This window comes from Emiliania huxleyi, assembly GCF_000372725.1.
Source record: "Emiliania huxleyi CCMP1516 unplaced genomic scaffold EMIHUscaffold_36, whole genome shotgun sequence".
NCBI classification, from domain to species: domain Eukaryota; phylum Haptophyta; order Isochrysidales; family Noelaerhabdaceae; genus Emiliania; species Emiliania huxleyi.
Window position 1 is genome coordinate 141738 of NW_005199274.1, and position 16631 is coordinate 158368.

At 66.1% G+C, this 16631-nt stretch overlaps 5 protein-coding genes across 5 annotated transcripts; 2 read left to right on the forward strand and 3 right to left on the reverse strand.

Annotated features, from left to right (window-relative positions):
- Positions 1-1995: 1995 nt before the first annotated feature.
- Positions 1996-3460, reverse strand: EMIHUDRAFT_208664 (hypothetical protein; the record flags this gene model as incomplete). The annotated part of the gene is made up of 2 exons (XM_005772316.1): positions 1996-2382; positions 2465-3460. 2 exons carry the CDS (start codon positions 3458-3460, stop codon positions 1996-1998), a joined length of 1383 nt encoding a protein of 460 aa, XP_005772373.1.
- Positions 3461-5665: 2205 nt separating this feature from the next.
- EMIHUDRAFT_101973 (hypothetical protein) lies at positions 5666-6638 on the forward strand (the record flags this gene model as incomplete). Its single annotated transcript, XM_005772317.1, has 2 exons — positions 5666-6148; positions 6471-6638. The coding sequence occupies 2 exons, from the start codon at positions 5666-5668 to the stop codon at positions 6636-6638; spliced, it is 651 nt and encodes a 216-aa protein (XP_005772374.1).
- Positions 6639-7696: 1058 nt separating this feature from the next.
- On the forward strand, positions 7697-11458 carry EMIHUDRAFT_208668 (hypothetical protein; the record flags this gene model as incomplete). The annotated part of the gene is made up of 9 exons (XM_005772318.1): positions 7697-7963; positions 8093-8542; positions 8792-8869; positions 9015-9094; positions 9136-9346; positions 9460-9507; positions 9844-9954; positions 10117-10247; positions 10378-11458. The coding sequence occupies 9 exons, from the start codon at positions 7697-7699 to the stop codon at positions 11456-11458; spliced, it is 2457 nt and encodes an 818-aa protein (XP_005772375.1).
- Positions 11459-11687: 229 nt separating this feature from the next.
- EMIHUDRAFT_355206 (hypothetical protein) lies at positions 11688-12955 on the reverse strand. The gene is made up of 6 exons (XM_005772319.1): positions 12720-12955; positions 12601-12635; positions 12320-12535; positions 12221-12247; positions 11978-12086; positions 11688-11905 (listed from the first exon to the last, which is right to left on the reverse strand). The coding sequence occupies exons 4-6, from the start codon at positions 12227-12229 to the stop codon at positions 11817-11819; spliced, it is 207 nt and encodes a 68-aa protein (XP_005772376.1). The 5' UTR covers positions 12230-12247; positions 12320-12535; positions 12601-12635; positions 12720-12955; the 3' UTR covers positions 11688-11816.
- A 409-nt stretch (positions 12956-13364) lies between these two features.
- On the reverse strand, positions 13365-15314 carry EMIHUDRAFT_310574 (sulfide quinone reductase-like protein; the record flags this gene model as incomplete). Its single annotated transcript, XM_005772320.1, has 8 exons — positions 13365-13437; positions 13517-13576; positions 13656-13813; positions 13889-13991; positions 14058-14179; positions 14246-14697; positions 14789-14881; positions 15080-15314. The coding sequence occupies 8 exons, from the start codon at positions 15312-15314 to the stop codon at positions 13365-13367; spliced, it is 1296 nt and encodes a 431-aa protein (XP_005772377.1).
- Positions 15315-16631: the final 1317 nt, after the last annotated feature.

The following is a 16631-nucleotide window of genomic DNA, read 5'->3' on the forward strand; positions in this document are numbered from 1 at the left end:
TTAATGCTGGGTTGCTCCTCCAAAAAATATTGTTTTTAGCGGATCACAGTGACGAGGGACGAACGTATCGCTCAGCGCGCCGCGCCCTGCAGCTCTGCAGCTCTGCAGCGTTCTCCCTCGCTCACACAAAAGCAGGGTTCCGCGTCATCGTTCTCCCTCACACAATGAGCAGGCGGGACTCGCCACCGCCGAGGCTGCGCTCGTCGAACACTAGCATTTCGACGCGGCGCAACATGGACGACGCTGACACAGTGAGGACTTCTGGTGCAACGAGTGAAGCCTCCGATCTCCCGACGCCGATGCAGTTTATCGTCCTCCTCTTTCTGACCTGGCCCCCACGGATAGCGGACGCGCGTGCTCTGCTCGCGTCCTCCTTGGTGGGCGAGATGACGACGGTTGCAACCTTCTTTGAGGACACTACGGTCTTCGTGCTGTCACGGCTGTGGTTTGATCTCTGGTCCAATGCCATCTTCCAGCTGCACCCGACGTTGTACTGCGAGAACTACCTGGAGCTGGCATGCACAACAGAGGCGCCGGCCAGCTCGCAGTACATCTTCGCGCTCGCCAGCGTCCCCATTGGCGGCTTTGGCAAGCACATGGCCGAGTGGACCGGGTTGGCAGACCGATGGAGAGGCTTCCACCAGCTCCCCATGATGCTCAAGTACACGACGGGGTGGGCATTCGCCTTTGCCACCGACAAGCTCTTGAGGGAGGTGAAAGCCGCGCACCCAGGCCTCTGCGCGATGACGCTCAGGGGCGAAGCGTGCGTGTTCAACGCGAACCACTCTGCTGCGCTCGTGCCTGAGGTCGAGCCGGACTGCACCGGCCTCGAAATAGGGTTCGCCTCTCTCCTCACCGTGACGAGCGCGTTTGTGCTGCTCAAGATACAGCCTTGGGCACAAAACATCGAGTGGGGCGACGGGCGGTGCATCGACTTTGTCGAGGACTTGGTCAGCGACCTGTGGTCCATGGTTGCGCGGGGTTGCACGATCACGGTCATGTCGGCCTGGTACTATGCGTCGTACAGGACCGTCCTCGTGGGCGCGGACGGGCCCTTGCTGACGACCAAGCTGCTGCTGCTGTGGGCCGGCGTCTCCACCTTCGCGGGCGCGATGTTCAGCGCCGCGCTCGAGCTGATGGAGATCAGGATAAAGTCATCCAGCCCGAAGCTTGCAGCCGGCCACCGCGACCTCGTCGTCGAGGCGGCCTGCTCCTTCTCCGACTTGGTGCAGGCCGCGATGAGCTGGGTAGCTGGGTGCGCGTGGCTCGACGTGGCCATCGTAATCTTCCCGACCCTTTCCGAAGCCATGCCCCCCGACATTGACGTCCTCGCCATCAACGTTCTGCTCGCCCTCGCCGCCGCCGCCTTTGCCGTCGCCTGGTTTGTGGTGACGGGGGAGCCGGTATACGGCGGCGACGACATCGCCTCGCGTGCAACGGTGGAGCGCTTCTTTGTCTCCAACTCTTTCTCCTTCTTCGTGGGGTGGGTGTGGCTTGTGGCAGCGCGCAACGGAGTGGGGATGCTGCGGCGCCTCGAGGAGAGGGCCGGGTTGCGAGGTAACCTGGAGGGGTCCACTGGCCCGCTCATCGTCCTCCTGTCCTTTTGGCTACTCTTTGGCATCCAGCACAGGCTCGTCGATAACCTGACCGAGCGCGTGTCGTCCATCGAGACTATGTACGGCCTCTCCTCGCGACGGACGACCGCGCGAGGGATGCACCGGGGCACGGAGTACGACATGGAGGTGATGGAGGTGATTGCGGAGGAGAAGGAGGGGGAGCAGACGCAGCGCTCCAGTCCGGCGAACGAGGGGGGCAGTCCGTGGGCCAGGGCCAGGGTTCGGGTTCGGGACGAGGTGGAGCGGCGCCGCGGTAGGCAGCGGAGGCAGCGGAGGGGCGACATACTGTAGGAGTAAGTGCATGCATTCATACCAGCTAGTTAGCGGCTCTGAAGCTGCAGAGACCGATATGAATATAAGCGCAAACGAAACACATCTTTCAGACGGCAGCTAGCTGACGCCGCCGCCGCTGCCGCCGCATCATCATCGTGAAGAGGTGCGGGCCGGGCAGCTCGAACGCCTCAAGGAAGCCCGAACGCCTGAACGCGGCCCAACACCAGCTCCAACGCCGCTCACAGTTTGCAACGAGCATGCCGAGCAGCATCGGGAGGACCTCGATCTGCAGCCGAGAGGCAAGCGCGGCGACGTCGCCCGTCTTGCCATAGACGAGGCCATACCTGACGGCCTTGAGGAGGAACGTGGCGGCAAGCAGGCCGAGGAGGCGGGCACGCGGCATGGGATCGTAGCCGATGATGGACCCAAAGCCGAGCTGTCCCAAGACGTTGGCCTTCCACACGTTGGCGAGCATCTCCAACATGAGCGTCATCTCGCAGGGCGTAAGAGTGAGGACCGTGGCGAGCATGTGCATTTCCGTCCCGATACCCGATCGTGCTGACACATACGAGAACCGAAGCAACGCGGTCCCTGCCGGTGAGTTTCAGAGCCGCGAACACGATGAGGAGCCCGCGCACCACGATCACAGTTCTTTCCAGCGCCGACATGGCTTTGGCCTCGTCTGCCGCCGCCCCGATGCCCGACGAAGTCAGTGCCTCGCAGGATGGCACCGCTCCGACATGGCCAGCCTCTGCAAGCCACACTTTTATGCCGTACATCGCCATCGCCACAATAACAACGGCGATGGCCAATGGCCAAAAGATAGCCTGACCAACCTCGAGCGAGGCCAGCCTCACTTGGGGTGCAGGTGGCGACGGCGGATTGGAAAGAGGAGGAGAAGGCGCGTCGGCCGGGCCGAGCGCAGGTCCAATCGTAGGAGACATCGCCTCAGATGCCTCCGCAAGTGTCTCCATCGCGTGGTGGTTCCGCAGGTCCTCGCCTGCCTGAAGGCGCTGCTGGTGCACGGTGCAGATCTGCGTGAGCTGCCAGCCTGCAAAGAGCTCTTGCTCCATGGCTGACGACTCGTCGAAGGCAGCGACAGCGATGGTGACAGCGGCCTGATCTCCACCCTCGCTGCCGGTGTCGCCTCCAGAAGCCTTGGGCGGTGCTGAGACCATCTCAGGTGGATTCAGCGCAGACAGCGGCGCGGGCGAAGGGGCGGGAGACGGCGTGGGCTCCGTCCACACGCCTGGCGAAGCGGCTGGCGACGCAGAAGCCGTCGGAGCCGCTGAAGCGCCCGCGCTGCCAGCCACGCTGTCCATCTCCTCCGCCTTTCGCTTCTTCTGTTGTCTGATTGGCCTCGCCTCCCCATGGTACTGCTGGCACGCCATGGCGGCCGACGAGCCAATCTGCAGACTCAGTGGCGGCACAGCGCCCGGAACCACAGCCCCTGGCATCACTGGCCCTGGCATTGTGGGCTCCCTAAGCAACTGCGCCGGCGGCACAACGAATGGTGGGAGTGGCGGCACAGCGCCCGGAACCACAGCCCCTGGCATCACTGGCCCTGGCATTGTGGGCTCCCAAAGCAACTGCGCCGGCGGCACAACGAAGGGTGGGCGCCTCGGCTCGCTCTGATGCTGTCTGGGCTCTGGTTCTGGTGCGGATGCGCGCAACGTTCTTGCAGGCGACGCAAACACGCTCTGCGTGGAGCGCGTAGCCACGCGCGGCTCAGCATGCTGGATCGCAGCCTCGGCCGTCAAACCCTGCTGCTGCGGTTCGATTGAGCCAAGGAATATGCCGGCTGTGACGGGCGGACCTTGCCCCGGCAGCGGCGCCACTGGCCAGGCGGGCGCCAGCGCCACCGGCTGGCCAATGCTGACTGTGTCGCCGGCGTGCGGCGGCCGGCCTCCGGAGGTGCCTCTGAGGTGGACATTTTTTGGTCACCGTTAGAGAACGCGTTCGAATTTTCACTCCGGAACTTAAACTTCACACGCGCACCGGCCAGGGCTACAATAGTGCCAGTGAGGCGGAGGCGCGAGTCGGAAGGCCGCGACCCCGACCGTTTAACGTGTAGTTCCCGACGACACTTTCCTACAATCGCTGTGAACCCAGCCACGTACTCCGGTACCTCGTTTCGACTCGTTACTTACTCGAGCGACTTACCTAGAAAGCGGGCTCAGACAGAAATAGAATAAGCAGGACATCCCTGAAGGAACACTCGCTCGCGATCGACGGGGGCGACACAGAGGCAGCACACACATTCGAACGAAGAGAGAGTCGCTCCAACTACATACTGCTAGCTACACACACTATGCCGATTTCCGCAGGTTGATGACGGGGTAAAACAGCGCCGAGTCATCGCAGACGGCGGCCCGCTGCAGGTGGCACGCGCCTTCCGGCACGGCGATGATCCGACCGTGGTTGTACATGTCGTCCGGGTCGATCAGCTTCACGTGCACGAAGGGCAGCTTGGCGTGCAGGTGCACGACGCCGCTGGCCCATGTGCCCCCGTCCAGCCGGCACGCCACGTGGTCGTACCGCTGGAAGCGCTCTGTCGACGGCGCCGCCGCGCGCTGCCGCTCGCCCCGCCTGCTAGCCTGCTCGTAATCGTACACCACCATGCCCTCCGACGCTCCCGGCCCTGGCTGGACCAGCTCCTGCACGCGCCGCCTGATGAAGGCGAGGTCCTCGCCGTCGCACACCTGCGCTGCACGGGGATGCCGCGGTGATTCTCAAGTCCTGAGTGAGAGTAGCGTCGGGAGGCCCGTGCTTTCAGCATCTACGGGGTCCGGCACGCACCGCGCGCTCGCCTTCGGTCATGACCCGCACCACGATGTCCGTCACCTCGGAGAGCACGTGGCAGAAGTCGGCCGCGGGGAGGGTCTTCAGCGGATCGCACGCGTCAATCTGGGCAGACACAATGTCCTCGACACAAATGCGCGAGACACGCAGCTTTTGCGGCGCGGCATCGCGCTCGCCAGCGTGCGGCCTCTCGCTGCGCAGGCTTAGCCCGGCGTCCGGTGGCCCGGACCTGTGCTCCTTCTCTGGAGTGGAGGGTCGAGCGCCCAACTCCCACGGCAGATATGCAAGGGCGCACCGGGCGCTGCTGACGTGCACTGCCTCGAGCGCCGGCCGCAGGTCAATGATGTGGCTCGGGCCGGGCTTCGGCGAGCGTCTCTTCTTGACGCCGACTGGCTGCGTGTCGGGAGAGCGAGGCGGAGCGTAGCCCATGGCCTTGCGCCTTGCTGCTCTCGCTGCGCTTGCGGTGGGAGCGTGTCGTACTCCGTGTGTGCTGCAAGGGTCTCCCCTCACTTTGCGCAGAAGTGTGAACGGAACCAGGCTGTGGAATATCGGCCCGCGAGGTGGGGTGCTAGTATGAGCCCGACCCAGGTCGTAGTGTTCTTGCTCCAAGTGCTTGCGCTTCGGCGGTTAGTGGTGCTAACCTCCGAGAAACCCTTCGGGTCGCTTCTCATCGCATACCCGTATTCACGTAAACGCACAACCCCGGGCCCGAAATTGCACAGAGTCACGCAACACGGGGTCCCAGGGAAGGCGAGCAAAAACCTTATCGCGCGCGCTAGACGCCGACTCGGAGGCCGCACCGGTCAGGCGCGCAGCCGGAGAGAGAGGGAGGCGCTCAATTGCCGCACGCGGCGAGCGCCTCCATATTCACGAAGCACCCACATTTCGTCTCCTCGTGCTCTCCGTGTCCTGTGGGTGGCACCTCCGCTCATCGGGGAGAGCAGCTCCGCGGCGTCTGTGTGTTCTCGCCGGCAATGATGGGAGATGCGGCGATGACGGGCGACGCCGGCGCGGGCGACGCCGGCCCGCGGGGAACCGGCACGGCCCTCCGCTGGAACTACAAGGGCTTCGGCTTCATCAAGCCCGACGACGGCGGTGGCGACCTCTTCTGCCACTACTCGTCCATCCTCGACGGCAACATGCTGCGGGAGGGCGCCCAGGTGCAGTTTGTCAAGGTGTACGACGAGCGCAAGGGCAAGGAGCGCGCCGAGCAAGTCACCGGCGGCGAGGAGGATGCACTCGGCGGCGGCGGCGGCGGCGGCGGCGTTTCGGGCCCGCCGCCAGAGGGCATGATCCAGGGCAAGGTGGTGCGGTGGAACGGTGAGAAGGGCTTCGGCTTCATCGCGCCCGACGACGGCGGGGAGGACCTCTTCTGCCACTTCTCGCAGATCAGCGACGGCAACGCGCTCGCCCAAGGCAGCGCGGTCCATTTCGTGAAGGAGTGGGATGACAAGAAGGTTCGCTGTCCCCGCCGCCACATCGCCTCCGCCGCCGCCGTCCCCGCCGCCACCCTCACCGCCACCGCCGCCATCTCCTTTTCCGCCCCCACCACCGCCCCCTTCCCTCGCCGCCGCCGCCCTCATCGCCGCCCCCTCCCTCGCCACCCCCTCCCTCACCGCGCCGCCCCCGCCCCGTGCTGTCCCTGGCCCGCCCCTTTCTCTCGCCTCGCCCGCTCCTCGCCCGCTCCTCGCCCGCTCCTCGCCCGCTCCACGCCCGCTCCACGCCCTCGCCCGCTCCACGCCCAGCCCACGCCCCCCCCCCCCCCTTCCCACCCCTCAGGGCAAGGAGCGCGCCACGCGCATCATCGGCGGCTTCCGCGAGGACCGGCGCGGCGGAGGCGGCGGCGGGTACGGCGGCGGAGGAGGGTACGGCGGCGGCGGGTACGGCGGCGGCGGATACGGAGGAGACGGCGGGTACGGCGGAGGAGGCAGCGCCGCCGCCCTCTAAGCCCCCTCTAGCCCCGCCCTGTCTCAACCCCTTCTCTGATTCTCTGAGCCTTGCCCCGCAGGTTATGGCGGCCAGGGAGGCGGCGGGTACGGCGGCGGCGGCGGGTACGGCGGCGGCGGCGGGTACGGCGGCGGCGCGCCCGGCGGCTACGGCGGCGGCTACGGCGCCCAGGGTGGCGGCGGCGGCTTCTACGGCGGCGGCGGCGGCGGGCGCCAGTGGTAAGCGCGGCGCACCGGAGCGCCCCCGCACTGGGCCGAAGCGCGCAAGTCTGCGCAAGCACGCCGCTCTCCAGGCGGGAGGCGCGCGAAGGCTCCCCGGCCGGAGGTCCCCCGGCTGGTGGAGGTCGGCACGGCAAGCCCTCGAGCGGGCCCGCTCTCAGTCCACCCGCAGAGAGCCGGCGTGCCTCGAGTGCTCAGCACATTGTCCGACCCATGCCGCACGTCACGAGATGATCGGGACGCGCGTACGACGAACAAAACATTACACATACATAACAGCACAAGTAAGAAGTATCAAGAGCAAAAGACAAAAAAAAATAGGCATAATTTCGCATAAGGCCATACGTCAGTAACCGGCTTTAACCGGCTCCATTATTTAAACATATTGAGAGATCACAGACCAAGCGACAACAAAAACGCGGTTCGGATCGCTCCTCATCGCAAACCCTGTCAGCAGTTCACCTAGAGAAGGGGGGTTTCTGGGGACTCTTGACAGAGGTGTGCTAGTCGCTTTCTCCGACAATTCCGACATGTCTGACGGGGCAGTTCGGGCTCAAGCGAGAGCCGCGGTCGCGGTCGCGGCCAGCGCGTGAGGCCTGGCTAGGGCTGCCCGGCGTGATCTCGACCCACGCGCCGGAGCGCGTGTGGTGCTTGACCTTGAGGCTTGAGCAGCCGGGCGGTCGCCGCCGCTGCCACCTCGAACGGGAACTCGCCGAAGGTGCCCTCGTCTTGCGCCGCAGCGAGGAACATTTCGCCTAAGCCGTACAGTACGCACGGCAGGCCTAGAGCGCCTTGTTCTGGTGTTCCGGATATTTTCTTTCTTTCGTGGAAAATGCCATCATGGCGAGCCGGGGCCTCGTGTTGCGAGCGACCTCCCTCCTCTTGTGCTTGCTGATGACTCCTGGACTCGCTTGGCGCGGCCTAGCTCTCGTCGGGCGAGCCGCGCGGCCGCGCACTTCGCGGCTGGCGGCGAGCGCGCGCCGCACGTGGGCGATAGCCGAGGACGGCAGGTGGGTCTCCAGCGCCGCGGCCACGGCGAGGGGTGCGAACGACGTCGGGTGGAGCGGGCTATCGCGCGAGGCACGCGCCTCCAGTGACGCCTCCAGCGTGACTGACGGCGCTGGTGCTCGCCTCGCCGCAGCCGCACGCGAGACTGCCGCCGCCGCCGCCTCGCCGGCGGCCGAGGCGGCTCGTGCTCGTCCGGTGGGCGACTTCACGCCGGGGTTCCACGACCAGGAGGAGGTCGGCGTGCACGAGGTGAGCGACGCCGCCGAGGCGCGCCGCGTCGCCGCCCTCCTGTGTGCTCGCGACGAGCTGATCCACGCCTGCGACACCGAGGTGGCGGACCTCGACCTCGGCCGCTCGCCGCTCGGGCAGGGGAGGGTGCTCTGCATCACCGTCTACTCGGGGCCCGACCTGGACGTCGGCTCGGGGCCCGGGAAGGCCCTCTTCGTCGACACGACCGAGCCGGGCGTGCTCGAGGCCTTCAAGCCCTGGCTTGAGCGTGAGTCTGCGCTCAAGGTCTGGCACAACTATGGCTTTGACAGGCACGTGCTGTACAACCACGGCGTCGACGTCGTCGGCTTCGGAGGCGACACGATGCACATGGCGCGGCTGTGGGACGCGTCCCGCCTCGCGGGCTACTCGCTCGCCGCGCTGACCGAAGAGCTGGTCGGCCGGGCAAAGGTGAGGCAGTGAACTCATTCATGTATGAGTTGAGTCCCTGCCGCTGACCGAAGAGCTGGTCGGCGTGGCAAAGGTGTCGATGAAGGAGATCTTCGGCGAGCCAAAGCTGCGCAAGGACGGCACGCCGGGCAAGATCATCGAGCTGCCGCCGCTCGACTCGCTTCAGGCGCCGCCGCTGACGCGGCCGGACTGGCCCCCAGATCTCCCCAGATCTCCCCAGATCTCCCCAGATCTCCCCATATGTCCTAGGCGTCCCCGCTGACGCGGCCGGACTGGGTGCAGTACGCCGTGTACGACGCCAAGGGCGCGCCGCCGCTCGAGCGGCAGGTCTTGATGCGGAGAGAGGTCTCACAGCTGAGGGCACGAGACTAGGCACGTGGCTGCTCTACCGCGAGCTCGAGGCGCGCCCACTCTCGGAGCGGGCCTTGCGGGCAGCCTTGCGGGCAGCCTTCTCTGGGCCCCTTGCCCGTAGGCGCGCCTCTCGCGCATGGAGTGGCTGCGCACTCGCTCGCTCTTCGACTTTTACACCGAGTATTGGCGGCCGTTCGGCGAGTTTCCCACCGAGCTTCCCACACCGCCGCCTCGGAGCCGAGGCTCGGAGCCGTCTCTGCGCCTCTCCCCCTCCCAGGCGAGCTGCTCACCGACATGGAGCGCGCCGGAGTGATGGTGGACGTGCGGTCCAAGCTGCCGCTGGCGCAGACGCGCGCCCAGGCCGACCGCGACGCGGCGGAGCTGACGTTTCGCAAGTGGGCGGCGAGGTACACTGAGGCAGCGTGGTACATGAACGTCGGCTCGGGCACGCAGGTGCTGACCCTGCTCTCCGGCGGCTCATATCTCCCCACATCTCCCCACATCTCCCCACATCTCCCACATCTCCCCGCATCTCCCCACATCTCCCCATACTATTCGCCACGCAGGTGCAGACCCTGCTCTTCGGCGGCGCGACAAGGCGAAATTCGGCCGAGGTGCTGCCGCTGCGGCGCACGTTCAAGCTGGAGCGAGCTGCCTTTGAGGAGCTCCGCGCGGCCAGGGCGGAAGACAAGAAAGCACGAGAGCCAGCATCGGGGGAGGGTTGTGAATAGGAGCTCCACGTGGCGAGGCTGCGCGCGACCGGCCACGCGCACGGTGCGGAGGCGGGCGCGGCGGCGAGGGAGGCGGCGGCGAGGGAGGCGGCGGCGGGGGCAACGGCGGGGCTTGCGGCGGCGGCGGGGGTGGGGCGGGCGGCGGAGGAGGAGGCGGTGCGTGCGGCGGGCGGCGGCGGCGGTGCGGCGCTGACTGGGGAGCGGCTGGGCAAGCTTAAGGTGTCCGAGCTCAAGGAGGAGCTCGACGCGCGCGGCGTCTCTCGCAAGGGGCTCCGGCTCAAGGCGGACTTGCGGCAGAGGCTCAGCGAGGCGGTGTCGACCAGCGAGGCGGTGGGACCGCGCCCGTCGACGCCGGCAGCGGAGACCACTTCTCCCGCGGCCGCGCCCGCCGCGCCGGTTGCGGCGGCGGCGGCGCCGACGGCTGCGGCGGCGCGCGAGGCGGCGGCGGCAGCGACGGCGGCGGTGGTGGAGGCTGGAGGCGTGTCCTTGGAGGGCGTCATCGTGGACAGCGGCCGGAAGGAGGTCGAGTTCGAGCTCTCCTCCCTCCAGCTCGAGCACGCTAAGACCACCAAGAGCGGCTGGCCGGCGACAGACGCGGCCGCACTGCGCGAGCTGGCGGGCAGGTCCGGGAAGCCGCACGCGCACCGCACATCTCGGGCCATCTCGGGCCATCTCGGGCCATCTCGGGCCATCTCGGGCCATCTCGGGCCATCTCGGGCCATCTCGGGCCATCTCGGGCCATCTCGCCGGCAGGCCGTCCGAGGACCCTCCCGTGTTCGGGTCGGCGTATGGTGCGTTCGGCGGGGGCGAGGTCGGCGAGGAGGCGTGCCGTGCGCTCGAGGCGCTCTGCCAGATGGGCGCCATCGACACGATGCTCTCCAACTTCATCCTTCCGCTGCAAGACTTGGCCGACGGCACGTCGCGCATCCACTGCTCGCTCAACCTCAACACCGAGACCGGCCGCCTGTCGAGCCGCACCCCCAACCTGCAGAACCAGCCTGCGCTCGAGAAAGACAAGTACCTCATCCGAGACGCCTTCGTCGCCGCCCCCGGCAAGGCCCTCGTCGTCGCAGACTACGGCCAGCTCGAGCTGCGGCTGCTCGCACACATGACGGCGTGCACCTCGATGGTCGAGGCCTTCAAGCTCGGGGGCGACTTCCACTCGCGCACCGCGATGGGGATGTTCGACCACGTTCGCCGCGCCGTGGAGGACGGCACCTGCCTGCTCGACTGGGACTACTCGCAGGGCGAGCCTCCCGCGCCGCTGCTCAAGGACCTCTTTGGGTCGGAGCGGAGGCGCGCGAAGACGCTCAACTTCTCGATCGCGTACGGCAAGACGGCGCACGGCTTGTCCAAGGACTGGGGCGTCTCGATCGACGAGGCGAAGGAGATGCTGCGCGCCTGGTACGCGGACCGGCCCGAGGTGCTGCAGTGGCAGAAGGACACCATCGCGTCGGCGCGAGCGACGGGCGCCACGCGCACCCTCCTCGGCCGCTACCGCACGCTGCCCGGCATCCAGGGGCGGAACGGCGCCGTGCGCGCGCACATGGAGCGAGCCGCGATCAACACGCCCATCCAGGGCGGCGCGGCGGACATCATGACGCTCGCAATGATCAAGCTGCAGCGGTCCGAGAAGCTGCGCGAGATGGGCTTCCGCAACCTGCTGCAGGTGCACGACGAGGTGATGTTCGAGGGGCCGGCGGAGCTCGCGGACGAGGCGCGCGCCGAGGTGGTGGCGTGCATGGAGCGGCCCTTCGACGAGAACTTGCCTTCGCTGCTCGTCGATCTGGTCGTTGACGCAAACACAGCCTCCACGTGGTACGAGGCCAAGTGACAGACAGGAGTTGGGTGTTTACCGAGAGCACACGTGCGCCCCAGATCGCGCGCGGTGTGCATGTACAGGCGGGGATGGTTGCTAATTACGGTTTACAAGGTTGCAAAATTTCCTGAGCGCGGCAGCCCGGGCGTTCCGGGCAGGCTCCGCGCCGTCATGCCGGCACGGTCCTCGGCGACGGCCGCGACGCCCTCGGTGTGGGCTTTGCGCGGCTCGCGTCATTGGCCGGCGGAGACGGCGCCAGCGCGTGCTGCGGGGGCCGCCCCTCCAAAGGGGAGACAGTGCTGGGGGTTGGCGAAGGGTGGCGCGTGGCCACGCCGGCGGGCAAACGGGCGGCGTGGGACGGGGCGGTGGCGGCTTAGCGTGCGGTGGCCACAGCCTTGCGCACGAGCGACGACGCGTAGGAGAGGTCCGCGCTGCGCAGCGAGAAGCGGCCGAGCGGCGCACCTAGAAGAGGAGAGATCAAGTCGCGTGTCCGTGCTACTCTGCTGGACGATGCCGTGCGGCTGAGCGGCGCGCCGTCGGCCCCAAAGACGAAAGCGCCGTCGAAGTTCCAGGTCACGTCGCCTGGGAAGGAGCGCTTGGCGAGCTCGAAGAGCGGGTCCGCGCGCGGGCCGTTGACCTCCACCTGTGGGAGTGGGGCGGGCGTGAGGAGGGTATTTATTTTTAGCGTAATCCATAAAATATTTAAAGGCGGCGGGGGAGGGGGGGGGTCTGGGAAGTCTCTTCACGAGAGTTTGGGAGGGTGTCGAATCGAGTCACCTTGTCCATCAGGTGGCAGCCTGGCGCCTAATGAATCAGTCATCATCAATCACACACACACACACACACACACAGAGGCCTTGCCCACCAGGCCGGCGCCTCAGCCGGCAGCCCGTGCGACGCCACCGCTGCCGGGATCTGCTCCGTCGGCAGCTCCTGATTAACAACGAAGAACTGTCATCCAGTCGTGATGAATGATGGTCGGGACCTGCTCGCTCCTGCCGCCACTCGTCGGAAGGGAAGAGGAGGACTTCGAGGGCGGCACCAAACTCGGCGTGCCACCGCTTGAGCTGCGCGTACGCGCTCCCCGTCGACCTATATAGCGAACCGCCAGTCAGAAGAAGAAGAATCCCTTCGCAGGATACGCGCTGTCTGTCGACCCTCAGCTCGAGGCAACGTTGACCATCAGGACCGCCTGCCCGGGGGGCAGGTGAGGGGAGGGGGGCTCTCCACGTGTGTGCGTGTATTGGTGTGTGCTGATGTGCTGTGTTGCTCGCGCCTTGCCCGAAAGCGTGGCGAGGTCGAGCGGCGAGCCGTCGATGCGGCGCGCGCTCAGCGCGTGCAGGGAGGACTGCGCCGCCCGCACCTGTGGCGGCGGCGGCTGCACCGACGATGGCATCGCGAGGAAGGCTAGCGCGGCGGTGCAGAGCAGCGTGGCTGCACCGCCCGCCAGCACCTTGAGCGGCAGCGGCGTGCCCGGCGCTCCGCCCCGCCTTGGCTTCTTCAGTCCCATCGCCTGCGCAGGAATGGGCATGTGGTGTGACGGATCGACTGCCGTGCCCGAGCCACGATGGCAGCGGGCTGGGGCCGCGCCGGCTGAGCTGTTCGGTGCAAAACTACAGGGGCCGCGTCGCACGGCGATGGCAGACGGACCCAAAACGCGGCACCGGTGTGAGAGCTGGGGATGGCGGAGATGGGCATCAGTAACCGGCGACTTGGCAGCGAAGAGCGCACCCGAGCAGCCCAAACTTGCGCACGTGAAAAACCAGTCGGAAGCGACAAAAAGAAGTTTACGCGCCAATTACATCGCCGGGCGCTGCTTGCAAAACCGCGCGAATTGCTTTCTCTCCTCTCACAGCACCCACCTCCGTACATGCACTCAACAGTACGCTGTGTCCCCCAGCTCACCATTTGTAACAGCCTCTCAGGCGGGGTCGGGGAAGGAGGGCTCGAAAATGGTGCGCGTGCCATACCAGCGGCCGGGCAGCATAAAGTTCCTGTAGGCATAGAGTGGGGCTCAAGGCATGAGAGGGAACGTCTCTGCATGGGGTGTGCGAGCCGCGCCAGTAGGCGAACGGAAACACGTACTTCTTCAAGTAGAAGAAGGGGAGCTGTTCCTTGCCCTGGTCCAGGTACCTACGGCCGCAGAAGCTCACGACTGACACGACGCCGACTCCCACTCTCCCTCTCCTCCACCACCTCGGCTATATTTCACCAGCTCTGCGACTCGGCGAGCTCGTTCCCGTACTTGAACTCGGCAAGGATCAGCTTGCCCCGACCCGTCACGATGGGGCACGATGCATACCCGTCGTAGGTCGCATTGGGCGCCTTCCCCGCCATCACACGGCGCATATTGTGCACCACAACGGGCGCCTAGCGATTGGAATGACCCCGTCAGCGTGGATCATTGAATTTGTATCCTAGATCGCGGCACGCCTGTGCGGTCACGGCGGCGGCCGTCTTGGAGTTGGGCGTGTTGGAGCAGTCGCCGATCGCAAAGACGTTTGGGTAGGCGGTGTGCTGCAGCGTGTCCTTGTCGACGGTCACGTACCTGCAGGGCCAAGCCGGGCGGGGATTGGAATGTGGGTGGCGCGCGGACGCGTCTGTGGACGCACACCCAGTGTCGGGGTCGGCAATCTTCGACCCCTTGATCCAGTCGTGCGCACCCATGAGGGGAACTACGTGCAGCAGGTCGTAGCTGCGCTCGACCGGGCCCTCGTCCGTCTGGAAGGTGGCCACCTATGTTCACAGGTGAGGGTATTCAGGGAAGGCTCACGCGTCTGTCTTGAGGGCGCGCCAGGTAACCTTGTTCGGCCCGTCCACCTTGATTAGCTCGTGCTTGAAGGACGTCTCGACGCCGCGCTCCTTTCGGATGCCCTCGAGCGCTGCCGCATACTTTGGCACCGCAAAGATAGCGCCGGTGCCCGCCATGAACTCGATGTGGATGTTGTCGCGCACCTTTGCTTGGTGGCGCCAGTAGTCCTCCGCCACCCACATGATCTTCTGTGGCGCGCCGCCGCACTTCACTGCGGTGCTCGGCATCGTGAAGAGAGCCGTGCCGCTCTTGAGCGCCTCCACATCCTTCCACGCATCGGTGCAGTAGTTGAAGTCGTAGATCGAAGAGACACCGTTCTTGCCGATGGTCTCCTTGAGGCCTGCGATCGAGTCAAAGTTCACCTTGATGCCGGCGGCCACGAGCAGGTAGTCGTAGAAGACCTTGTCGCCGGACTCGAGGATGACGGCCTGCTCGTCGGGATCTGCGGACAGGGGGGGGGGGGGGGGGCTGTGAATGCGCAACATCTCAGCAGTGCAGGGGCGACAAAGATGATTGCGGCGGTGCAAGTCTACCGATAGTCTTTGCGGCCGATTGGATCCATGTCGCATCCTTCGGCATGACGCTGGCCATGTCCCGGCGAGACTCCTCCGCCTCTTTGATGCCGCCTGGGACCGGGCCGGGCAGGCGTCAGGCAGGCGTCAGGCGTCAGGCCACGCCGAGTGGGCAGGCGTGAGGCAAGGCCGTGTTGGACTCTGAAGCGTTCGGCAGGCCAAGGGGAGCAGAATGCGTGGGTGCAGCGGCGACTGCTAGAGACCGTCTGGACGGTGCTAGCCAGGCCCTTGGGCAGGTAACGTGTTGCGGACCTCCGACAAGCGTCCACAAAGGCTGGTAAAAATGGCTGCTGGACGGCTCCACCACAGCAACGTCTGCCGACAGACCGCCCTTCCGGAGGAGCATTGCGGCGCTGGAGAGACCTCCTGCCCCACCGCCGACGACGACGATCTTGTGCTTCCGAGTGCCGGTGGAGGCGTGCCGCCGAAAGTGTGCCGACACGGACGACGCGCGTGAGACGTTGCGGAGGTTTGCGAGCATGCGCATAGGGCTGCGGTCGAGGGGCGAGCAAAGCCATCGCCGACAACGGATCGGCCGCGCTACAACTGCAGCACGCTGCTTGGGGCACCCCCCACGGGCCAAATGCCCGCACGCTGCACAGGTACGTCTGGCCACCGGCGTCAGCAAACGTCACGTCGTGCTTCTGTGTCATCGTGATCCGGAACCCCCCCTCGGTCCACTCATAAGGCTGGCGAGCCTGCCCCCCTCCAACGCAATCATCACCCAGCGTGGAACATGGTCCAAGGCTCTCCTGGTAGCCGCTGCTGAGCGCACTCTCATCGCAAATTGAGGGTGAGGCTGGAGGTGGCAATGCCGGTGGCGGCGAGGTTGGCGGCGAGGGCGGAGGCGGCAAAGGTGGAGGCGGAGAGGGAGGTGTCGTGGGTGGGGGCGGCGAGGGCGGCGGCGATGAGGGTGGGGGTGGCGACGGTGGCGGTTGTGGTGGTGGCGATGGTGGTGGCGATGGTGGCGGTGATGGCGGCGGTGACGGTGGCGGTTGTGGTGGCGGCAATGGTGGTGACGATGGTGGCAGAGAAGGCGGCGGCAGAGATGGAGGGAGCGGTGGTGGTGGTGGCGAGGGGCTGGTTCCGTAGCACAGTTGGCAGTCATAGTAGCAGTGGTAGTTTGTCGCTCGTGGCGCCGACAACGGATCGGTCGCGCTACAACTGCAGCACGCTGCTTGGGGCACCCCCCACGGGGAGAGTGGCAACCGATGCGGACTGGTGTGTGTCGTCGTGCTGGTTTCGTATCAGAGAGAATATAGTCAGTAACTCAGAAACTCACTACCCCGCACACCGCACACCGCTGGAGCTGCCCATGCCGTGCCGTGCCCCTTCAGCCTGTGCCAGAGCAGGGCGGCCTACGCGTAGCATGCCGCACGCGCCACGTCGAGGCAGTACGGCCGTCATCCGCTATAGAGCCGTACACGGCGCGTGAGTTAAAGCAGCCACGATTTTGTTATGTGAGGAGTCAATCCGAATTCGCCGTCCTCACCGCTCGTCAGTCGTCACACACACAAGACAGCGTACTGAATGACTGTACAGAGTTATGGGTACGGGGTAGAGATCATGTTATCTCTCTCACTCTGACATGTGAAGCGCGCCGGCGGTACAAAACATGCCGTGGGGGAGCTACTGTAGGGTTGAGCATGCCGCAGAGCGGGCGATGAGCGAAAGGTTGGAACTTGCCGCGAGAGCCGCCGGCTAGCGCACCGCCTTCTCAACGCGCGCCGCACCACTGTGAGGCGTGTGTGCATCCAAACAAAGCCACGACTGCTCTCCTGCTCCGAATGCAATCCAAGCGCTC